The 24,805-nt window shown below is 48.2% G+C and overlaps 1 protein-coding gene across 1 annotated transcript in view; it reads left to right on the top strand.

The window, feature by feature from the left end:
• LOC128635725 (barrier-to-autointegration factor B-like) overlaps nucleotides 1–24,337 on the top strand; it is a 39,638-nt gene extending 15,301 nt beyond the window's left edge. The window contains exon 2 of the mRNA XM_053688845.1: nucleotides 24,122–24,337. Within this exon, the coding sequence (XP_053544820.1) occupies nucleotides 24,122–24,268 (147 nt within the window). The 3' untranslated portion in view covers nucleotides 24,269–24,337. The remainder of the gene's footprint in view (nucleotides 1–24,121) is intronic.
• The last annotated feature ends 468 nt before the right edge of the window (nucleotides 24,338–24,805 follow it).

Here is a 24,805-nt window from a genome sequence, read left to right as displayed (position 1 = left end):
CTCGGCTCTCTACCCGACCCCAGGCCTATGTTGGTCCTCGAGGTCAGTTTCCTTGTGTTGTATACAAGTGATATTACCCCTCTCTCTCCCTCCCCAGGCCTATGTTGTCCTCGGTCAGTTCCTTGTGTTGTATACAAGTATATTACCCCTCTCTCTCCCCTCCCCAGGCATATGTTGTCCTCGGTCAGTTCCTTGTGTTGTATACAAGTATATTACCTCTTATCTCTCCCTCCCTCCCAGCCTATGTTTGTCCTCTGGTCAGTTCCTTGTGTTGTATACGAAGTATATTACTCCTCTCTCTCCCTCCCCAGGCTTATGTTGTCCTCGGTCAGTTCCTTGTGTTGTATACAAGTATATTACCCCTCTCTCTCCCTCCCCAGGCCTATGTTGTCCTCGGTCAGTTCCTTGTGTTGTATACAAGTATATTACCCCTCTCTCTCCCCCCCCAGGCCTATGTTGTCCTCGGTCAGTTCCTTGTGTTGTATACAAGTATATTACCCCTCTCTCTCCCTCCCCAGGCTATGTTGTCCTCGGTCAGTTCCTTGTGTTGTATACAAGTATATTACCCCTCTCTCTCCCTCCCTCCCTCCCCAGGCCTATGTTGTCCTCGGTCAGTTCCTTGTGTTGTATACAAGTATATTACCCCCTCTCTCTCCCTCCCCAGGCCTATGTTGTCCTCAGTCAGTTCCTTGTGTTGTATACAAGTATATTACCCCTCTCTCTCCCTCCCCAGGCCTATGTTGTCCTCAGTCAGTTCCTTGTGTTGTATACAAGTATATTACCCCTCTCTCTCCCTCCCCAGGCCTATGTTGTCCTCGGTCAGTTCCTTGTGTTGTATACAAGTATATTACCCCTCTCTCTCTCCCTCCCCAGGCCTATGTTGTCCTCAGTCAGTTCCTTGTGTTGTATACAAGTATATTACCCCTCTCTCTCCCTCCCCAGGCCTATGTTGTCCTCAGTCAGTTCCTTGTGTTGTATACAAGTATATTACCCCTCTCCCTCCCCAGGCCTATGTTGTCCTCGGTCAGTTCCTTGTGTTGTATACAAGTATATTACCCCTCTCTCTCCCTCCCAGGCCTATGTTGTCCTCAGTCAGTTCCCTTGTGTTGTATACAAGTATATTACCCCTCTCTCTCCCTCCCCAGGCTTATGTTGTCCTCGGTCAGTTCCTTGTGTTGTATACAAGTATATTACCCCTCTCTCTCTCCCTCCCCAGGCCTATGTTGTCCTTGGTCAGTTCCTTGTGTTGTATACAAGTATATTACCCTCTCTCCTCCCTCCCCAGGCTTGTGTTGTCCTCGGTCAGTTCCTTGTTTTGTATACAAGTATATTACCCCTCTCTCCTCCCTCCCCAGGCCTATGTTGTCCTCGTCAGTTCCTTGTGTTGTATACAAGTATATTAGCCCTCTCCCCTCCCTCCCCAGGCTTGTGTTGTCCTCGGTCAGTTCCTTGTGTTGTATACAAGTATATTACCCCTCTCTCTCTCCCTCCCCAGGCCTATGTTGTCCTCAGGTCAGTTCCTTGTGTTGTATACAAGTATATTACCCCTCTCTCTCCCTCCCCAGGCCTATGTTGTCCTCAGGTCAGTTCCTTGTGTTGTATACAAGTATATTACCCTCTCTCTCCTCCTCCCCAGGCCTATGTTGTCCTCGGTCAGTTCCTTGTGTTGTATACAAGTATATTACCCCTCTCTCTCCTCCCCAGGCCTATGTTGTCCTCAGTCAGTTCCTTGTGTTGTATACAAGTATATTACCCCCTCTCTCTCCCTCCCCAGGCCTATGTTGTCCTCGGTCAGTTCCTTGTGTTGTATACAAGTATATTACCCCTCTCTCTCCCTCCCCCAGGCCTATGTTGTCCTCGGTCAGTTTCCTTGTGTTGTATACAAGTATATTACCCCTCTCTCTCCCTCCCCAGGCTATGTTGTCCTCGGTCAGTTCCTTGTGTTGTATACAAGTATATTACCCCTCTCTCTCCCTCCCCAGGCCTATTGTGTCCCTCGGTCAGTTCCTTGTGTTGTATACAAGTATATTACCCCTCTCTCTCCCTCCCCCAGGCCTATGTTGTCCTCGGTCAGTTCCTTGTGTTGTATACAAGTATATTACCCTCTCTCTCTCCCTCCCCAGGCTTATGTTGGTCCTCGGCCAGTTCTTGTGTTGTATACAAGTATATTACCTCTCTCTCCCTCCCCAGGCTTATGTTGTCCTCGGTCAGTTCCTTGTGTTGTATACAAGTATATTACCTCTCTCTCTCCCTCCCCAGGCCTATGTTGTCCTCGGTCAGTTCCTTGTGTTGTATACAAGTATAGTACCCCTCTCTCTCCCTCCCCAGGCCTATGTTGTCCTCGGATCAGTTCCTTGTTGTTGTATACAAGTATATTACCCCTCTCTCTCCCTCCCCAGGCCTATGTTGTCCTCAGTCAGTTCCTTGTGTTTGTATACAAGTATAGTACCCCTCTCTCCCTCCCCAGGCCTATGTTGTCCTCGGTCAGTTCCTTGTGTTGTATACAAGTATATTACCCCTCTCTCTCTCTCCCTCCCCAGGCTTATGTTGTCCTCAGTCAGTTCCTTGTGTTGTATACAAGTATATTACCCCTCTCTCTCCCTCCCCAGGCTTATGTTGTCCTCGGTCAGTTCCTTGTGTTGTATACAAGTATATTACCCTCTCTCTCTCCCTCCCCAGGCCTATGTTGTCCTCGGTCAGTTCCTTGTGTTGTATACAAGTATATTACCCTCTCTCTCTCCCTCCCCAGGCCTATGTTGTCCTCGGTCAGTTCCTTGTGTTGTATACAAGTATATTACCCCTCTCTCTCCCTCCCCAGGCTTATGTTGTCCTCGGTCAGTTCCTTGTGTTGTATACAAGTATATTACCCCTCTCTCTCCCTCCCCAGGCTTATGTTGTCCTCGTCAGTTCCTTGTGTTGTATACAAGTATATTACCCTCTCTCTCTCCCTCCCCAGGCCTATGTTGTCCTCGGTCAGTTCCTTGTGTTGTATACAAGTATATTACCCCTCTCCTCTCCCTCCCCAGGCCTATGTTGTCCTCGGTCAGTTCCTTGTGTTGTATACAAGTATATTACCTCTCTCTCCCCTCCCCAGGCTTATGTTGTCCTCGGTCAGTTCCTTGTGTTGTATACAAGTATATTACCCCTCTCTCTCTCCCTCCCCAGGCCTATGTTGTCCTTCGGTCAGTTTCCTTGTGTTGTATACAAGTATATTACCCCTCTCCCTCCCTCCCCAGGCCTATGTTGTCCTCAGTCAGTTTCTTGTGTTGTATACAAGTATATTACCCCTCTCTCTCCCTCCCCAGGCCTATGTTGTCCTCGGTCAGTCTCTTGTGTTGTATACAAGTATATTACCTCTCTCTCCCCTCCCCAGGCCTATGTTGTCCTTAGTCAGTTCCTTGTGTTGTATACAAGTATATGACCCCTCTCTCTCTCCCTCCCTCCCCAGGCCTATGTTGTCCTCGTCAGTTCCTTGTGTTGTATACAAGTATATTACCCCTCTCTCTCCCTCCCCAGGCCTATGTTGTCCTCGGTCAGTTCCTTGTGTTGTATACAAGTATATTACCCCTCTCTCTCCCTCCCCAGGCTTATGTTGTCCTCAGTCAGTTCCTTGTGTTGTATACAAGTATATTAACCCTCTCTCTCCCTCCCCAGGCTTATGTTGTCCTCGGTCAGTTCCTTGTGTTGTATACAAGTATATTACCCCTCTCTCTCTCCCTCCCCAGGCCTATGTTGTCCTCGGTCAGTTCCTTGTGTTGTATACAAGTATATTACCCCTCTCTCTCCCTCCCCAGGCCTTATGTTGTCCTCGGTCAGTTCTTGTGTTGTATACAAGTATATTACCCCTCTCTCTCCCTCCCCAGGCCTATGTTGTCCTCGGTCAGTTCCTTGTGTTGTATACAAGTATATTACCCTCTCTCTCCCTCCCCAGGCCTATGTTGTCCTCGTCAGTTCCTTGTGTTGTATACAAGTATATTACCCCCTCTCTCTCCCTCCCCAGGCCTATGTTGTCCTCGGTCAGTTCTTGTGTTGTATACAAGTATATTACCTCCCCCCTCTCCCTCCCCAGGCCTATGTTGTCCTCGGTCAGTTCCTTGTGTTGTATACAAGTATATTACCCCTCTCTCTCCCTCCCCAGGCCTATGTTGTCCTAGGTCAGTTCCTTGTGTTGTATACAAGTATATTACCCCTCTCTCTCCCTCCCCAGGCCTATGTTGTCCTCGGTCAGTTCCTTGTGTTGTATACAAGTATATTACCCCTCTCTCTCCCTCCCCAGGGCCTATGTTGTCCTCGGTCAGTTCCTTGTGTTGTATACAAGTATATTACCCCCTCTCTCTCCCTCCCCAGGCCTATGTTGTCCTCAGTCAGTTCCTTGTGTTGTATACAAGTATATTACCCCTCTCTCTCCCTCCCCAGGCTTATGTTGTCCTCAGGTCAGTTCCTTGTGTTGTATACAAGTATATTACCCCTCTCCTCTCCCTCCCCAGGCCTATGTTGTCCTCGGTCAGTTCCTTGTGTTGTATACAAGTATATTACCCCTCTCTCTCCCTCCCCAGGCCTATGTTGTCCTCGGTCAGTTCCTTGTGTTGTATACAAGTATATTACCCCTCTCTCTCTCCCTCCCCAGGCCTATGTTGTCCTCGGTCAGTTCCTTGTGTTGTATACAAGTATATTACCCCTCTCTCTCCCTCCCCAGGCTTATGTTGTCCTCGGTCAGTTCCTTGTGTTGTATACAAGTATATTACCCCTCTCTCTCCCTCCCCAGGCCTATGTTGTCCTCGGTCAGTTCCTTGTGTTGTATACAAGTATATTACCCCTCTCTCTCCCTCCCCAGGCCTATGTTGTCCTCGGTCAGTTCCTTGTGTTGTATACAAGTATATTACCCTCTCTCTCTCCTCCCCAGGCCTATGTTGTCCTCGGTCAGTTCCTTGTGTTGTATACAAGTATATTACCCCTCTCTCTCCCTCCCCAGGCCTATGTTGTCCTCAGTCAGTTCCTTGTGTTGTATACAAGTATATTACCCCTCTCCCTCCCTCCCCAGGCCTATGTTGTCCTCGGTCAGTTCCTTGTGTTGTATACAAGTATATTACCCCTCTCTCTCCCTCCCCAGGCCTATGTTGTCCTCAGTCAGTTCCTTGTGTTGTATACAAGTATATTACCCCTCTCTCTCTCCCTCCCCAGGCCTATGTTGTCCTCAGTCAGTTCCTTGTGTTGTATACAAGTATATTACCCCTCTCTCTCCCTCCCCAGGCTTATGTTGTCCTGGAGTCAGTTCCTTGTGTTGTATACAAGTATATTACCCCTCTCTCTCTCCCTCCCCAGGCCTTATGTTGTCCTCGGTCAGTTCCTTGTGTTGTATACAAGTATATTACCCCTCTCTCTCCCTCCCCAGGCCTATGTTGTCCTCGGTCAGTTCCTTGTGTTGTATACAAGTATATTACCCCTCTCTCTCCCTCCCCAGGCCTATGTTGTCCTCGGTCAGTTCCTTGTGTTGTATACAAGTATATTACCCCTCTCTCTCTCCCCTCCCCAGGCCTATGTTGTCCTCGGTCAGTTCCTTGTGTTGTATACAAGTATATTACCCCTCTCTCTCCCTCCCCAGGCCTATGTTGTCCTCAGTCAGTTCTTGTGTTGTATACAAGTATATTACCCCTCTCTCTCCCTCCCCAGGCCTATGTTGTCCTCGGTCAGTCTCCTTGTGTTGTATACAAGTATATTACCCTCTCTCTCCCTCCCCAGGCCTATGTTGTCCTAGTCAGTTCCTTGTGTTGTATACAAGTATATTACCCCTCTCTCTCCCTCCCTCCCCAGGCCTATGTTGTCCTCGGTCAGTTCCTTGTGTTGTATACAAGTATATTACCCCTCTCTCTCCCTCCCCAGGCCTATGTTGTCCTCGGTCAGTTCCTTGTGTTGTATACAAGTATATTACCCCTCTCTCTCCCTCCCCAGGCCTATGTTGTCCTCGGTCAGTTCCTTGTGTTGTATACAAGTATATTACCCCTCTCTCTCCCTCCCCCAGGCCTATGTTGTCCTCAGTCAGTTCCTTGTGTTGTATACAAGTATATTACCCTCTCTCTCTCCCTCCCCAGGCCTATGTTGTCCTCGGTCAGTTCCTTGTGTTGTATACAAGTATATTACCCCTCTCTCTCCCTCCCCAGGCCTATGTTGTCCTCAGTCAGTTCCTTGTGTTGTATACAAGTATATTACCCTCTCTCTCCCTCCCCAGGCCTATGTTGTCCTCGGTCAGTTCCTTGTGTTGTATACAAGTATATTACCCCTCTCTCTCCCTCCCCAGGCCTATGTTGTCCTCAGTCAGTTCCTTGTGTTGTATACAAGTATATTACCCCTCTCTCTCTCCCTCCCCAGGCCTATGTTGTCCTCGGTCAGTTCCTTGTGTTGTATACAAGTATATTACCCCTCTCTCTCCCTCCCCAGGCCTATGTTGTCCTCGGTCAGTTCCTTGTGTTGTATACAAGTATATTACCCCTCTCTCTCCCTCCCCAGGCCTATGTTGTCCTCGGTCAGTTCCTTGTGTTGTATACAAGTAAATTACCCCCTCTCTCTCCCTCCCCAGGCCTATGTTGTCCTCGGTCAGTTCCTTGTGTTGTATACAAGTATATTACCCCTCTCTCTCCCTCCCCAGGCTTATGTTGTCCTCGGTCAGTTCCTTGTGTTGTATACAAGTATATTACCCTCTCTCTCCTCCCTCCCCAGGCCTATGTTGTCCTCGGTCAGTTCCTTGTGTTGTATACAAGTATATTACCCCTCTCTCCTCTCCCTCCCCAGGCCTATGTTGTCCTCAGTCAGTTCCTTGTGTTGTATACAAGTATATTACCCCTCTCTCTCCCTCCCTCCCCAGGCTTATGTTGTCCTCGGTCAGTTCCTTGTGTTGTATACAAGTATATTACCCCTCTCTCTCCCTCCCCAGGCCTATGTTGTCCTCGGTCAGTTCCTTGTGTTGTATACAAGTATATTACCCCTCTCTCTCTCCCTCCCCAGGCTTATGTTGTCCTCGGTCAGTTCCTTGTGTTGTATACAAGTATATTACCCCTCTCTCTCCCTCCCCAGGCCTATGTTGTCCTCGGTCAGTTCCTTGTGTTGTATACAAGTATATTACCCCTCTCTCTCCCTCCCCAGGCCTATGTTGTCCTCGAGTCAGTTCCTTGTGTTGTATACAAGTATATTACCCTCTCTCTCCCTCCCCAGTCTATGTTGTCCTCAGTCAGTTCCTTGTGTTGTATACAAGTATATTACCCCTCTCTCTCCCTCCCCAGGCCTATGTTGTCCTCGGTCAGTTCCTTGTGTTGTATACAAGTATATTACCCCTCTCCTCTCCCTCCCCAGGCCTATGTTGTCCTCGGTCAGTTCCTTGTGTTGTATACAAGTATATTACCCCTCTCTCTCCCTCCCCAGGCCTATGTTGTCCTCGGTCAGTTCCTTGTGTTGTATACAAGTATATTACCCCTCTCTCTCCCTCCCCAGGCCTATGTTGTCCTCGGTCAGTTCCTTGTGTTGTATACAAGTATATTACCCCTCTCTCTCTCCCTCCCCAGGCCTATGTTGTCCTCGGTCAGTTCCTTGTGTTGTATACAAGTATATTACCCCTCTCTCTCCCTCCCTCCCCAGGCCTATGTTGTCCCAGTCAGTTCCTTGTGTTGTATACAAGTATATTACCCTCTCTCTCTCCCTCCCCAGCCTATGTTGTCCTCAGTCAGTTCCTTGTGTTGTATACAAGTATATTACCCCTCTCTCTCCCTCCCTCCCCAGGCCTATGTTGTCCTCGGTCAGTTCCTTGTGTTGTATACAAGTATATTACCCCTCTCTCTCTCTCCCTCCCCAGGCTTATGTTGTCCTGGAGTCAGTTCCTTGTGTTGTATACAAGTATATTACCCCTGACTCTCCCTCCCCAGGCCTATGTTGTCCTCAGTCAGTTCCTTGTGTTGTATACAAGTATATTACCCCTCTCTCTCTCTCCCTCCCAGGCTTATGTTGTCCTCGGTCAGTTCCTTGTGTTGTATACAAGTATATTACCCCTCTCTCTCTCTCCCTCCCCAGGCCTATGTTGTCCTCGGTCAGTTCCTTGTGTTGTATACAAGTATATTACCCCTCTCTCTCTCCCTCCCCAGGCCTATGTTGTCCTCAGTCAGTTCCTTGTGTTGTATACAAGTATATTACCCCTCTCTCTCCCTCCCCAGGCCTATGTTGTCCTCGGTCAGTTCCTTGTGTTGTATACAAGTATATTACCCCTCTCTCTCCCTCCCCAGGCCTATGTTGTCCTCAGGTCAGTTCCTTGTGTTGTATACAAGTATATTACCCCTCTCTCTCCCTCCCCAGGCCTATGTTGTCCTCGGTCAGTTCCTTGTGTTGTATACAAGTATATTACCCCTCTCTCTCCCTCCCCAGGCCTATGTTGTCCTCGGTCAGTTCCTTGTGTTGTATACAAGTATATTACCCCTCTCTCTCCCTCCCCAGGCCTATGTTGTCCTCAGTCAGTTCCTTGTGTTGTATACAAGTATATTACCCCTCTCTCTCCCTCCCCAGGCCTATGTTGTCCTCGGTCAGTTCCTTGTGTTGTATACAAGTATATTACCCTCTCTCTCCCTCCCCCCGGCTATGTTGTCCTCGGTCAGTTCCTTGTGTTGTATACAAGTATATTACCCCTCTCTCTCCCTCCCCAGGCCTATGTTGTCCTCGGTCAGTTCCTTGTGTTGTATACAAGTATATTACCCCTCTCTCTCCCTCCCCAGGCCTATGTTGTCCTCAGTCAGTTCCTTGTGTTGTATACAAGTATATTACCCCTCTCTCTCCCTCCCCAGGCCTATGTTGTCCTCAGTCAGTTCCTTGTGTTGTATACAAGTATATTACCCCTCTCTCTCCCTCCCAGGCTCTATGTTGTCCTCGGTCAGTTCCTTGTGTTGTATACAAGTATATTACCACTCTCTCTCCCTCCCCAGGCCTATGTTGTCCTCGGTCAGTTCCTTGTGTTGTATACAAGTATATTACCCCTCTCTCTCCCTCCCCAGGCTCTATGTTGTCCTTAGGTCAGTTCCTTGTGTTGTATACAAGTATATTACCCCTCTCTCTCCCTCCCCAGGCTTATGTTGTCCTCGGTCAGTTCCTTGTGTTGTATACAAGTATATTACCCCTCTCTCTCTCTCCCTCCCCAGGCCTATGTTGTCCTCGGTCAGTTCCTTGTGTTGTATACAAGTATATTACCCCTCTCTCTCCCTCCCCAGGCTTATGTTGTCCTCGGTCAGTTCCTTGTGTTGTATACAAGTATATTACCCCTCTCTCTCCCTCCCCAGGCCTATGTTGTCCTCGGTCAGTTCCTTGTGTTGTATACAAGTATATTACCCCTCTCTCTCCCTCCCCAGGCCTATGTTGTCCTCGGTCAGTTCCTTGTGTTGTATACAAGTATATTACCCCTCTCTCTCCCTCCCCAGGCTTATGTTGTCCTCGGTCAGTTCCTTGTGTTGTATACAAGTATATTACCTCTTTCTCTCCCTCCCTCCCCAGGCCTATGTTGTCCTCGGTCAGTTCCTTGTGTTGTATACAAGTATATTACCCCTCTCTCTTTCCCTCCCCAGGCCTATGTTGTCCTCAGGTCAGTTCCTTGTGTTGTATACAAGTATATTACCCCTCTCTCTCCCTCCCCAGGCCTATGTTGTCCTCAGTCAGTTCCTTGTGTTGTATACAAGTATATTACCCCTCTCTCTCCCTCCCCAGGCCTATGTTGTCCTCGGTCAGTTCCTTGTGTTGTATACAAGTATATTACCCCTCTCTCTCCCTCCCCAGGCCTATGTTGTCCTCAGTCAGTTCCTTGTGTTGTATACAAGTATATTACCCCTCTCCCTCCCTCCCCTAGGCCTTATGTTTGTCCTCGGGTCAGCTTCCATGTGTTGTATACAAGTATATTATTACCCTCTCTCTCTCTCCTCCCCAGGGCCTATGTTGTCCTCAGTCAGTTCCTTGTGTTGTATACAAGTATATTACCCCTCTCTCTCTCTCTCCTCCCCAGGCCTATGTTGTCCTCGGTCAGTTCCTTGTGTTTGTATACAAGTATATTACCCCTCTCTCTCTCTCCTCCCCAGGCCCTATGGTTGTCCTCAGTCAGTTCCTTGTGTTGTATACAAGTATATTACCCCTCTCTCTCTCCCTCCCCAGGCCCTATGTTGTCCTCAGTCAGTTTCCTTGTGTTGTATACAAGTATATTACCCCTCTCCCTCCCTGCCCAGGCCTTATGTTGTCGTCGGTCAGTTCCTTGTGTTGTTACAAGTATATTACCCCTCTCTCTCCCCCCCAGGCCTATGTTGTCCTCAGTCAGTTCCTTGTGTTGTATACAAGTATATTACCCCTCTCTCTCCCTCCCCAGGCTTATGTTGTCCTCGGTCAGTTCCTTGTGTTGTATACAAGTATATTACCCCTCTCTCTCCCTCCCCAGGCCTATGTTGTCCTTGGTCAGTTCCTTGTGTTGTATACAAGTATATTACCCCTCTCTCTCCCTCCCCAGGCTTGTGTTGTCCTCGGTCAGTTCCTTGTTTTGTATACAAGTATATTACCCCTCTCTCTCCCTCCCCAGGCCTATGTTGTCCTCAGTCAGTTCCTTGTGTTGTATACAAGTATATTAGCCCTCTCCCTCCCTCCCCAGGCTTGTGTTGTCCTCGGTCAGTTCCTTGTGTTGTATACAAGTATATTACCCCTCTCTCTCTCCCTCCCCAGGCCTATGTTGTCCTCGGTCAGTTCCTTGTGTTGTATACAAGTATATTACCCCTCTCTCTCCCTCCCCAGGCCTATGTTGTCCTCAGTCAGTTCCTTGTGTTGTATACAAGTATATTACCCCTCTCTCTCCCTCCCTCCCCAGGCCTATGTTGTCCTCGGTCAGTTCCTTGTGTTGTATACAAGTATATTACCTCTCTCTCCCTCCCCAGGCTTATGTTGTCCTCGGTCAGTTCCTTGTGTTGTATACAAGTATATTACCCCCTCTCTCTCTCCCTCCCCAGGCCTATGTTGTCCTCGGTCAGTTCCTTGTGTTGTATACAAGTATATTACCCTTCTCCCTCCCTCCCCAGGCCTATGTTGTCCTCAGTCAGTTTCTTGTGTTGTATACAAGTATATTACCCCTCTCTCTCCCTCCCCAGGCCTATGTTGTCCTCAGTCAGTTCCTTGTGTTGTATACAAGTATATTACCCCTCTCTCTCCCTCCCCAGGCCTATGTTGTCCTCAGTCAGTTCCTTGTGTTGGATACAAGTATATTACCCCTCTCTCACCCTCCCCAGGCCTATGTTGTCCTTGGTCAGTTCCTTGTGTTGTATACAAGTATTTTACCCCTCTCTCACCCTCCCCAGGCCTATGTTTGTCCCTCGGTCAGTTCCTTGTGTTGTATACAGTATATTACCCATCTCTCTCCCTCCCCAGGCCTATGTTGTCCTCAGTCAGTTCCTTGTGTTGTATACAAGTATATTACCCCTCTCTCTCCATCCCCAGGCCTATGTTGTCCTCGGGTCAGGTTCCCTTGTGTTGTATACAAGTATATTACCCCCCCTCTCTCTCCCTCCCCAGGCCTATGTTGTCCTCGGTCAGTTCCTTGTGTTGTATACAAGTATATTACCCCTCTCTCTCCCTCCCCAGGCTTATGTTGTCCTTGGTCAGTTCCTTGTGTTGTATACAAGTATATTACCCCTCTCTCTCCCTCCCCAGGCCTATGTTGTCCTCAGTCAGTTCCTTGTGTTGTATACAAGTATTTACCCCTCTCTCTCCCTACCCAGGTTATATGTTGTCCTTGGTCAGTTCCTTGTGTTGTATACAAGTATATTAACCATCTACTCCTCCCTCCCCAGGCTTGTGTTGTCCTACGGTCAGTTCCTTGTGTTGTATAACAAGTTATATTACCCCTCTATCATACTCCTCCCCAGAGGCCTATGTTGTCCTCGGGTCAGTTCCTATGCTGTCTGTATACAAGTATATTACCCTCTCTCTCCCCTCCCAGGACATATGTTGTCCTCATTTCAGTTCCTTGTGTTGTATACAAGTAATTTACCCCTCTCTCACCCTCCCCCAGGCCTATGTTGTCCTCAGTCAGTTCCTTGTGTTGTATACAAGTATTTTACCCCTCTCTCACCCTCCCCAGCCTATGTTGTCCTCGGTCAGTTCCTTGTGTTGTATACAAGTAATATTACCCCTCTCTCTCCCTCCCCAGGCTTATGTTGTCCTCGGTCAGTTCCTTGTGTTGTATACAAGTATATTACCCCTCTCTCTCCCTCCCCAGGCCTTATGTTGTCCTCAGTCAGTTCCTAGTGTTGTATACAAGTATATTACCCCTCTCTCTCCATCCCCAGGCCTATGTTGTCCTCGGTCAGTTCCTTGTGTTGTATACAAGTATATTACCCCTCTCTCTCCCTCCCAGGCCTATGTTGTCCTCGGTCAGTTCCTTGTGTTGTATACAAGTATATTACCCCTCTCTCTCCCTCCCCAGGTTTATGTTGTCCTTGGTCAGTTTCCTGTGTTGTATACAAGTATATTACCCCTCTCTTCTCCCTCCCCAGGCCTATGTTGTCCTCAGTCAGTTCCTTGTGTTGGATACAAGTATATTACCCCCTCTCTCACCCTCCCCAGGCCTATGTTGTCCTCGGTCAGTTCCTTGTGTTGTATACAAGTATATTTACCCTCCTCTCACCCTCCCCAGGCCTATGTTGTCCTCTGTCAGTTCCTTGTGTTGTATACAAGTATATTACCCCTCTCTCTCCCTCCCCAGGCCCTATGTTGTCCTCGGTCAGTTCCTTGTGTTGTATACAAGTATATTACCCCCTCTCTCTCCCTCCCCAGGCCTTACGTTGTCATCAGTCAGTTCTTGTGTTGTATACAAGTATATTACCCCTCTCTCTCCCTCCCCAGGCCCTATGTTGTCCTCAGTCAGTTCCTTGTGTTGTATACAAGTATATTACCCTCTCTCTCCTACCCAGGCCTATGTTGTCCCTCGGTCAGTTCTTGTGTTGTATACATGTATATTACCCCTTCTCACCCTCCCCAGGCCTATGTTGTCCTCGGTCAGTTCCTTGTGTTGTATACAAGTATATTACCCTCTCTATCTCCTCCCCAGGCTTATGTTGTCCTTGGTCAGTTCCTTGTGTTGTATACAAGTATATTACCCCTCTCTCTCCCTCCCCAGGCCTATGTTGTCCTCAGTCAGTTCCTTGTGTTGTATACAAGTATATTACCCTCTTCTCTCGATCCCCAGGCCCTATGTTGTCCTCGGTCAGTTCCTTGTGTTGTATACAAGTATATTACCCACTCTCTCCCCTCCCCAGGCCTATGTTGTTGTCCTCGGTCCGTTCCTTGTGTTGTATACAAGTATATTTACCCCTCTCTCTCCCTCCCCAGGCTTATGTTGGTCCTGGTCTGTTCCTTGTGTTGTATACAAGTATATTACCCCTCTCTCTCCCTCCCAGGCTTGTGTTGTCCTCGGTCAGTTCCTTGTGTTGTATACAAGTATATTACCCCTCTCTCTCCCTCCCAGGCCTATGTTGTCCTCGGTCAGTTCCTTGTGTTGTATACAAGTATATTACCCCTCTCTCTCCCTCCCCAGGCCTACGTTGTCCTCAGTCAGTTCCTTGTGTTGTATACAAGTATATTACCCCTCTCTCTCCCTCCTCAGGCCTATGTTGTCCTCAGTCAGTTCCTTGTGTTTGTATACAAGTAATATTACCCCCTCTCTCTCCCTCCCCAGGCCTATGTTGTCCTCAGTCAGTTCCTTGTGTTGGATACAAGTATATTACCCCTCTCTCACCCTCCCCAGGCCTATGTTGTCCTCGGTCAGTTCCTTGTGTTGTATACAAGTATTTTACCCCTCTCTCACCCTCCCCAGGCCTATGTTGTCCTCGGTCAGTTCCTTGTGTTGTATACAAGTATATTACCCCTCTCTCTCCCTCCCCAGGCCTATGTTGTCCTCGGTCAGTTCCTTGTGTTGTATACAAGTATATTGACCCCTCTCTCTCCCTCCCCAGGCCTATGTTGTCCTCGGTCAGTTCCTTGTGTTGTATACAAGTATATTACCCTCTCTCTCCCTCCCAGGTCTTATGTTGTCCTTGGTCCAGTTCGCTTGTGTTGTATACAAGTATATTACCCCTCTCTCTCCCTCCCCAGGCCTATGTTGTCCTCAGTCAGTTCCTTGTGTTGGAATACAAGTATATTTACCCCTCTCTCACCCTCCCCAGGCCTATGTTGTCCTCTGGTCAGTTCCTTGTGTTGTATACAAGTATTTACCCCTCTCTCACCCTCCCCAGGCCTATGTTGTCCTCGGTCAGTTCCTTGTTTTGTATACAAGTATATTACCCCTCTCTCTCCCTCCCCTCCCCAGGCCTATGTTGTCCTCGGTCAGTTCCTTGTGTTGTATACAAGTATATTACCACCTCTCTCTCCCTCCCCCAGGCCTATGTTGTCCTCGGTCCAGTTCCTTGTGTTGTATACAAGTATATTACCCCTCTCTCTCCCTCCCCAGGCTTACGTTGTCCCCTCAGTCAGTTCTTGTGTTGTATACAAGTATATTACCCCTCTCTCTCTCCCTCCCCAGGGTTATGTTGTCCACTCAGTCAGTTCCTTGTGTTGTATACAAGTATATTACCCTCTCTCTCCATCCCCAGGCCTATGTTGTCCTCGGTCAGTTCCTTGTGTTGTATACCATGTATATTACCCCTCTCTCCTCCCTCCCCAGGCACTATGTTGTCCTCGGTCAGTTCCTTGTGTCTGTATACAAGTATATTACCCCTCTCTCTCCCTCCCCAGGCTTATGTTGTTCCTTCGGGTCAGTTTCCTTGGTGTTGTATACAAGTATATTACCCCCTCTCCTACTCTCCCTCCCCCAGGCCTATGTTGTCCTCAGTCAGTTCCTTGTGTTGTATACAAGTATATTACCCCTCTCTCTCCATCCCCAGGCCTATGTTGTCCTCGGTCAGTTCCTTGTGTTGTATACAAGTATATTACCCCTCTCTCTCCCTCCCCAGGCCTATGTTGTCCTCTGTCCGTTCCTTGTGTTGTATACAAGTATATTACCCCTCTCTCTCCCTCCCCAGGCTTATGTTGTCCTTGGTCAGTTCCTTGTGTTGTATACAAGTATATTACCCCTCTCTCTCCCTCCCCAGGCTTGTGTTGTCCTCGGTCAGTTCCTTGTGTTGTATACAAGTATATTACCCCTCTCTCTCCCTCCCCAGGCCTATGTTGTCCTCGGTCAGTTCCTTGTGTTGTATACAAGTATATTACCCCTCTCTCTCCCTCCCCAGGCCTATGTTGTCCTCATTCAGTTCCTTGTGTTGTATACAAGTATATTACCCCTCTCTCACCCTCCCCAGGCCTATGTTGTCCTCAGTCAGTTCCTTGTGTTGTATACAAGTATTTTACCCCTCTCTCACCCTCCCCAGGCCTATGTTGTCCTCGGTCAGTTCCTTGTGTTGTATACAAGTATATTACCCCTCTCTCTCCCTCCCCAGGCTTATGTTGTCCTCGGTCAGTTCCTTGTGTTGTATACAAGTATATTACCCCTCTCTCTCCCTCCCCAGGCCTATGTTGTCCTCAGTCAGTTCCTTGTGTTGTATACAAGTATATTACCCCTCTCTCTCCATCCCCAGGCCTATGTTGTCCTCGGTCAGTTCCTTGTGTTGTATACAAGTATATTACCCCTCTCTCTCCCTCCCCAGGCCTATGTTGTCCTCGGTCAGTTCCTTGTGTTGTATACAAGTATATTACCCCTCTCTCTCCCTCCCCAGGTTTATGTTGTCCTCGGTCAGTTCCTTGTGTTGTATACAAGTATATTACCCCTCTCTCTCCCTCCCCAGGCTTATGTTGTCCTCGGTCAGTTCCTTGTGTTGTATACAAGTATATTACCCCTCTCTCTCCCTCCCCAGGCTTATGTTGTCCTCGGTCAGTTCCTTGTGTTGTATACAAGTATATTACCCCTCTCTCTCCCTCACCAGCCCTATGTTGTCCTCGGTCAGTTCCTTGTGTTGTATACAAGTATATTACCCCTCTCTCTCTCCCTCCCCAGGCCTATGTTGTCCTCAGTCAGTTCCTTGTGTTGTATACAAGTATATTACCCCTCTCTCTCCCTCCCCAGGCTCATGTTGTCCTCGGTCAGTTCCTTGTGTTGTATACAAGTATATTACCCCTCTCTCTCCCTCCCCAGGACTTATGTTGTCCGCAGTCAGTTCCTTTTGTTGTATACAAGTATATTACCCTCTCTCGTCTCCCTCCCCAGGCCTATGTTGTCCTCGGTCAGTTCCTTGTGTTGTATACAAGTAAGGACCCCTCTCTCTCTCCCTCCCCAGGTCTATGTTGTCCTCAGTCAGTTCCTTGTGTTGTATACAAGTATATTACCCCTCTCTCTCCCTCCCCAGGCCTATGTTGTCCTCGGTCAGTTCCTTGTGTTGTATACAAGTATATTACCCCTCTCTCTCCCTCCCCAGGCTTATGTTGTCCTCGGTCATTTCCTTGTGTTGTATACAAGTATATTACCCCTCTCTCTCTCTCCCTCCCCAGGCTTGTGTTGTCCTCGGTCAGTTCCTTGTGTTGTATACAAGTATATTACCCCTCTCTCTCCCTCCCCAGGCTTATGTTGTCCTCGGTCAGTTCCTTGTGTTGTATACTATGTTGTCCTCGTTCAGATCCTTGTGTTGTATACAAGTATATTACCCCTCTCTCTCCCTCCCGAGGCCTATGTTGTCCTTGGTCAGTTCCTTGTGTTGCATATAAGTATATTACCCCTATATCTCCCTCCCGAGGCTTATGTTGTCCTCAGTCAGTTCCTTGTGTTGTATACAAGTATATTACCCCTCTCCCTCCCTCCCCAGGCCTATGTTGTCCTCAGTCAGTTCCTTGTGTTGTATACAAGTATATTACCTCTCTCTCTCCCTCCCCAGGCCTATGTTGTCCTTGGTCAGTTCCTTGTGTTGTATACAAGTATATTACCCCTCTCTCTCCCTCCCCAGGCCTATGTTGTCCTCGGTCAGTTCCTTGTGTTGTATACAAGTATATTACCCCTCTCTCTCCCTCCCGAGGCCTATGTTGTCCTTGGTCAGTTCCTTGTGTTGCATACAAGTATATTACCCCTCTCTCTCCCTCCCCAGGCCTATGTTGTCCTCAGTCAGTTCCTTGTGTTGTATACAAGTATATTACCCCTTACTCTCCCTCCCCAGGCCTATGTTGTCCTCAGTCAGTTCCTTGTGTTGTATACAAGTATATTACCCCTCTCTCTCTCTCCCTCCCCAGGCTTATGTTGTCCTCGGTCAGTTCCTTGTGTTGTATACAAGTATATTACCCCTCTCTCTCCCTCCCCAGGCCTATGTTGTCCTCAGTCAGTTCCTTGTGTTGTATACAAGTATATTACCCCTCTCTCTCCCTCCCCAGGCCTATGTTGTCCTCAGTCAGTTCCTTGTGTTGTATACAAGTATATTACCCCTCTCCCTCCCTCCCCAGGCCTATGTTGTCCTCGGTCAGTTCCTTGTGTTGTATACAAGTATATTACTCCTCTCTCTCCCTCCCCAGGCCTATGTTGTCCTCGGTCAGTTCCTTGTGTTGTATACAAGTATATTACCCCTCTCTCTCCCTCCCCAGGCTTATGTTGTCCTCGGTCAGTTCCTTGTGTTGTATACAAGTATATTACCCCTCTCCCTCCCTCCCCAGGCCTATGTTGTCCTCGGTCAGTTCCTTGTGTTGTATACAAGTATATTACCCCTCTCTCTCCCTCCCCAGGCTTATGTTGTCCTCGGTCAGTTCCTTGTGTTGTATACAAGTATATTACCTCTCTCTCCCTCCCCAGGCCTATGTTGTCCTCGGTCAGTTCCTTGTGTTGTATACAAGTATATTACCCCTCTCCCGATCCCTCCCAGGCCTATGTTGGTCCCTCAGGATCAGTTCCTTGTTTGTATATCAAGAGTATGATTACCCTCTCTCTCTCACCTCCCCAGGGCCTATGTTGTCCTCGGTCAGTTCCGTGTGTTGTATACAAGTATATTACCCCTCTCTCTCCCTCCCCAGTCGTTATGTTGCGTCCTGCTGGTCAGTCTTCCTTGTGTTGTATACAAGTATATTACACCCTTCTCTCCCTCCCTCCCAGGCCTGGGTGTGTCCCTCGCTCAGTTTCATTGTGTTGGTATACAAGTATATTACCCCTCTCACTCCCATCCCCTGGCCTATGTTTGCCCTCGGTCAGTATCCCTGTGTGTTGTATACAAGTATATTAACCCCTCTCTCTCCCTCCCCAGGCCTAGTTGTCCTCAGTCAGTTCCGTGTGTTTGTATACAAGGTATATTACCCCTCTCTCTCCTCCTCCCAGGCCTATGTTGTCCTCGTCAGTTCCTTGTGTTTGTATACAAGTATATTACCCCTCTCTCTCCCTCCCCAGGCCTATGTTGTCCTCAGGTCAGTTCCGTTGTGTTGTATACAATATATTACCCCTCTCTCTCCCTCCCTCCAGGCCTATGTTGTCCTCGTCAGTTCCTTGTGTTGTATACAAGTATATTACCCCTCTTCTCTCCCTCCCCAGGCCTATGTTGTCCTCAGGTCAGTTCCTTGTGTTGTATACAAGTATATTACCCCTCCTCTCTCCCTCCCCAGCCTATGTTGTCCTCAGGTCAGTTCCTTGTGTTGTATACAAGTATATTACCCCTCTCTCTCCCTCCCCGGCCTATGTTGTCCTCGGTCAGTTCCTTGTGTTGTATACAAGTATATTACCCCTCTCTCTCTCCCTCCCCAGGCCTATGTTGTCCTCAGTCAGTTCCTTGTGTTGTATACAAGTATATTACCCCTCTCTCTCCCTCCCCAGGCTCATGTTGTCCTCGGTCAGTTCCTTGTGTTGTATACAAGTATATTACCCCTCTCTCTCCCTCCCCAGGCCTATGTTGTCCTCAGTCAGTTCCTTGTGTTGTATACAAGTATATTACCCCTCTCTCTCCCTCCCCAGGCTTACGTTGTCCTCAGTCAGTTCCTTGTGTTGTATACAAGTATATTACCCCTCTCTCTCCCTCCCCAGGCTTATGTTGTCCTCGGTCAGTTCCTTGTGTTGTATACAAGTATATTACCCCTCTCTCTCTCTCCCTCCCCAGGCCTATGTTGTCCTCGGTCAGTTCCTTGTGTTGTATACAAGTATATTACCCCTCTCTCTCCCTCCCCAGGCTTATGTTGTCCTCGGTCAGTTCCTTGTGTTGTATACAAGTATATTACCCCTCTCTCTCCCTCCCCAGGCCTATGTTGTCCTCGGTCAGTTCCTTGTGTTGTATACAAGTATATTACCCCTCTCTCTCCCTCCCCAGGCTTATGTTGTCCTCGGTCAGTTCCTTGTGTTGTATACAAGTATATTACCCCTCTCTCTCCCTCCCCAGGCTTATGTTGTCCTCGGTCAGTTCCTTGTGTTGTATACAAGTATATTACCCTATCTCGTCCCTCCCGAGGCCTATGTTGTCCTTGTCAGTTCTTGTGTTGCATACAAGTATATTACCCGCTCTCTCTCTCCCTCCCTCAGGCCTATGTTGTCCTCAGTCAGTTCTTGTGTTGTATACAAGTATATATACCCCTTCTCTCCCTCACCGCAGGCTCTATGTTGTCCGCAGGTCAGTTCCTTGTGGTTGTATACAAGTATATTTACCCCTCTCTCTGTCTCTCTCGTCCCCAGGCCTTATGTTGGTCCTCAGCAGTTCCTTTGTGTTGTATACAGTATATTACCCCTCTCTCCTCTCCCTCCCCAGGCCTATGAGTTGTCCTCAGGTCAGTTCCTTGGGTTGTTGTATACAAGTATATTACCCCTCTCTCTCCCTCCCCAGGCTGGTGTTGTCCTCGGTCAGTTCCTTGTGTGTATACAAGTATATTACCCATCTCGCTCCCTCCCCAGGCCTATGTTGTCCTCGGTCAGTTCCTTGTGTTGTATACAAGTATATTACCCCTCTCTCTCCCTCCCCAGGCTTATGTTGTCCTCGGTCAGTTCCTTGTGTTGTATACAAGTATATTACCCCTCTCTCTCTCTCCCTCCCCAGGCTTGTGTTGTCCTCGGTCAGTTCCTTGTGTTGTATACAAGTATATTACCCCTCTCTCTCCCTCCCCAGGCTTATGTTGTCCTCGGTCAGTTCCTTGTGTTGTATACAAGTATATTACCCCTCTCTCTCTCTCCCTCCCCAGGCCTATGTTGTCCTCGGTCAGTTCCTTGTGTTGTATACAAGTATATTAACCCTCTCTCTCCCTCCCCAGGCCTATGTTGTCCTTGGTCAGTTCCTTGTGTTGTATACAAGTATATTACCCCTCTCTCTCCCTCCCCAGGCCTATGTTGTCCTCGGTCAGTTCCTTGTGTTGTATACAAGTATATTACCCCTCTCTCTCCCTCCCCAGGCCTATGTTGTCCTCAGTCAGTTCCTTGTGTTGTATACAAGTATATTACCCCTCTCTCTCCCTCCCGAGGCCTATGTTGTCCTTGGTCAGTTCCTTTTGTTGTATACAAGTATATTACCCCTCTCTCTCCCTCCCCAGGCCTATGTTGTCCTCGGTCAGTTCCTTGTGTTGTATACAAGTATATTACCCCTCTCTCTCCCTCCCCAGGCCTATGTTGTCCTCAGTCAGTTCCTTGTGTTGTATACAAGTATATTACCCCTCTCTCTCCCTCCCCAGGCCTATGTTGTCCTGGAGTCAGTTCCTTGTGTTGTATACAAGTATATTACCCCTCTCTCTCCCTCCCGAGGCCTATGTTGTCCTCGGGTCAGTTCCTTGTGTTGTATACAAGTATATTACCCCTCTCTCCTCCCTCCCCAGGCCTATGTTGTCCTCGGCAGTTCCTTGTGTTGTATACAAGTATATTACCTCTCTCTCTCCCTCCCCAGGCCTATGTTGTCCTCAGTCAGTTCCTTTTGTTGTATAAAGTATATTACCCCTCTCTCTCTCTCCCTCCCCAGGCCTATGTTGTCCTCAGCCAGTTCCTTGTGTTGTATACAAGTATATTACCCCTCTCTCTCCCTCCCGAGGGCCTATGTTGTCCTCGGGTCAGTTCCTTGTGTTGTATACAAGTATATTACCTCTCTCTCTCCCTCCCCAGGCCTATGTTGTCCTCGGTCAGTTCCTTGTGTTGTATACATGTATATTACCCCTCTCTCTCCCTCCCCAGGCCTATGTTGTCCTCAGTCAGTTTCTTGTGTTGTATACAAGTATATTACCCCTCTCTCTCCCTCCCCCAGGCCTATGTTGTCCTCGGTCAGTTCCTTGTGTTGTATACAAGTATATTACCCCTCTCTCTCTCCTCCCTCCCCAGGCATATGTTGTCCTCGAGTCAGTTCCTTGTGTTGTATACAAGTATATTACCTCTCTCTCTCCCTCCCCAGGCTTACGTTGTCCTCGGTCAGTTCCTTGTGTTGTATACAAGTATATTACCCCTCTCTCTCCCTCCCCAGGCCTATGTTGTCCTCGGTCAGTTCCTTGTGTTGTATACAAGTATATTACCCCTCTCTCTCCCTCCCGAGGCCTATGTTGTCCTTGGTCAGTTCCTTGTGTTGCATATAAGTATATTACCCCTCTCTCTCCCTCCCCAGGCCTATGTTGTCCTCGGTCAGTTCCTTGTGTTGTATACAAGTATATTACCCCTCTCTCTCCCTCCCCAGGCCTATGTTGTCCTCGGTCAGTTCCTTGTGTTGTATACAAGTATATTACCCCTCTCTCTCCCTCCCCAGGCCTATGTTGTCCTCAGCCAGTTCCTTGTGTTGTATACAAGTATATTACCCCTCTCTCTCCCTCCCGAGGCCTATGTTGTCCTCGGTCAGTTCCTTGTGTTGTATACAAGTATATTACCTCTCTCTCTCCCTCCCCAGGCCTATGTTGTCCTCGGTCAGTTCCTTGTGTTGTATACAAGTATATTACCCCTCTCTCTCCCTCCCTCCCTCCCTCCCCAGGCCTATGTTGTCCTCAGTCAGTTTCTTGTGTTGTATACAAGTATATTACCCCTCTCTCTCCCTCCCCAGGCCTATGTTGTCCTCGGTCAGTTCCTTGTGTTGTATACAAGTATATTACCCCTCTCTCTCTCTCCCTCCCCAGGCCTATGTTGTCCTCGGTCAGTTCCTTGTGTTGTATACAAGTATATTACCCCTCTCTCTCCCTCCCCAGGCTTACGTTGTCCTCGGTCAGTTCCTTGTGTTGTATACAAGTATATTACCCCTCTCTCTCCCTCCCCAGGCTTATGTTGTCCTCGGTCAGTTCCTTATGTTGTGTACAAGTATATTACCCCTCTCTCTCCCTCCCGAGGCCTATGTTGTCCTTGGTCAGTTCCTTGTGTTGCATATAAGTATATTACCCCTCTCTCTCCCTCCCCAGGCCTATGTTGTCCTCGGTCAGTTCCTTGTGTTGTATACAAGTATATTACCCCTCTCTCTCCCTCCCCAGGCCTATGTTGTCCTCGGTCAGTTCCTTGTGTTGTATACAAGTATATTACCCCTCTCTCTCCCTCCCCAGGCCTATGTTGTCCTCGGTCAGTTCCTTGTGTTGTATACAAGTATATTACCCCTCTCTCTCCCTCCCAAGGCTTATGTTGTCCTCAGTCAGTTCCTTGTGTTGTATACAAGTATATTACCTCTCTCTCTCCCTCCCCAGGCCTATGTTGTCCTTGGTCAGTTCCTTGTGTTGTATACAAGTATATTACCCCTCTCTCTCCCTCCCCAGGCCTATGTTGTCCTCGGTCAGTTCCTTGTGTTGTATACAAGTATATTACCCCTCTCTCTCCCTCCTGAGGCCTATGTTGTCCTTGGTCAGTTCCTTGTGTTGCATACAAGTATATTACCCCTCTCTCTCCCTCCCCAGGCCTATGTTGTCCTCGGTCAGTTCCTTGTGTTGTATACAAGTATATTACCCCTCTCTCTCCCTCCCCAGGCTTATGTTGTCCTCGGTCAGTTCCTTGTGTTGTATACAAGTATATTACCCCTCTCTCTCTCTCCCTCCCCAGGCTTATGTTGTCCTCAGTCAGTTCCTTGTGTTGTATACAAGTATATTACCCCTCTCTCTCCCTCCCCAGGCTTATGTTGTCCTCGGTCAGTTCCTTATGTTGTATACAAGTATATTACCTCTCTCTCTCCCTCCCCAGGCCTATGTTGTCCTCGGTCAGTTCCTTGTGTTGTATACAAGTATATTACCCCTCTCTCTCCCTCCCGAGGCCTATGTTGTCCTCAGTCAGTTCCTTGTGTTGTATACAAGTATATTACCCCTCTCTCTCCCTCCCCAGGCCTATGTTGTCCTCGGTCAGTTCCTTGTGTTGTATACAAGTATATTACCCCTCTCTCTCCCTCCCGAGGCCTATGTTGTCCTTGGTCAGTTCCTTGTGTTGCATATAAGTATATTACCCCTCTCTCTCCCTCCCGAGGCCTATGTTGTCCTCAGTCAGTTCCTTGTGTTGTATACAAGTATATTACCTCTCTCTCTCCCTCCCCAGGCCTATGTTGTCCTTGGTCAGTTCCTTGTGTTGTATACAAGTATATTACCCCTCTCTCTCCCTCCCCAGGCCTATGTTGTCCTCGGTCAGTTCCTTGTGTTGTATACAAGTATATTACCCCTCTCTCTCCCTCCCGAGGCCTATGTTGTCCTTGGTCAGTTCCTTGTGTTGCATACAAGTATATTACCCCTCTCTCTCCCTCCCCAGGCCTATGTTGTCCTCGGTCAGTTCCTTGTGTTGTATACAAGTATATTACCCCTCTCTCTCCCTCCCCAGGCTTATGTTGTCCTCGGTCAGTTCCTTGTGTTGTATACAAGTATATTACCCCTCTCTCTCTCTCCCTCCCCAGGCCTATGTTGTCCTCGGTCAGTTCCTTGTGTTGTATACAAGTATATTACCCCTCTCTCTCCCTCCCGAGGCCTATGTTGTCCTCAGTCAGTTCCTTGTGTTGTATACAAGTATATTACCCCTCTCTCTCCCTCCCCAGGCCTATGTTGTCCTCGGTCAGTTCCTTGTGTTGTATACAAGTATATTACCCCTCTCTCTCCCTCCCGAGGCCTATGTTGTCCTTGGTCAGTTCCTTGTGTTGCATATAAGTATATTACCCCTCTCTCTCCCTCCCCAGGCCTATGTTGTCCTTGGTCAGTTCCTTGTGTTGTATATAAGTATATTACCTCTTTCTCTCCCCAGGCTTACGTTGTCCTCGGTCAGTTCCTTTTGATGAAGAAAAAAGAGGACCCGTTTAAGAAGTGGCTGAAGGACACCTGTTCTGCCGATGCCAAGCAGGCGGGGGATTGTTATGGCTGCCTAAAAGAGTGGTGTGACGCCTTCTTGTAAACTGACCACACTCACTCCCTTTAACACCTATCCAAACCCGGCCACAGACAGATCCACAACCCCTGACATCCCAACCACGAGACCTTGTAGAGTTGATGAGACACATTATGTTGCTAGTGCTGGATGAAGACCCCTTTAAATATTCCCTTCAATTGACACTCAAGCAATTAATTTATTGTAATATTAAAGTGATTGTAACCTTTAATCAAATACTGCCTAGTATATAACATCTGGCGTCCAGCTCGTGGGGAACGCAACGCTTGGAGGAAGCCGGATTCATCATCAATCTGCTAAATACAGTCTGAGATATGGGTGGAGGAACAGCGCAATGTTTGCTATCACTCAATGGTAAATATTTTAAAAATGAAGCTTCTTTCAAAATCTTAATGAATTAAAGTGCCCCTGTTTTAAAGTTTAATTTGATACACTGGGCAGTAATTGATTTAAGGTTACAATCACTTTTAGGCTACACCAGTGCTGACTACCCAGAAATATTTACTGACTCTATCTAAGCCTCTGCAAACTGCTCCCTTATCT

The sequence above is a fragment of the Bombina bombina genome, chromosome 7 (assembly GCF_027579735.1).
Source record: "Bombina bombina isolate aBomBom1 chromosome 7, aBomBom1.pri, whole genome shotgun sequence".
Classification (NCBI taxonomy): Eukaryota; Metazoa; Chordata; class Amphibia; order Anura; family Bombinatoridae; genus Bombina; species Bombina bombina.
Note: the sequence above shows the minus strand (reverse complement) of the source record. Positions and strands in the feature narration are given on the sequence as shown.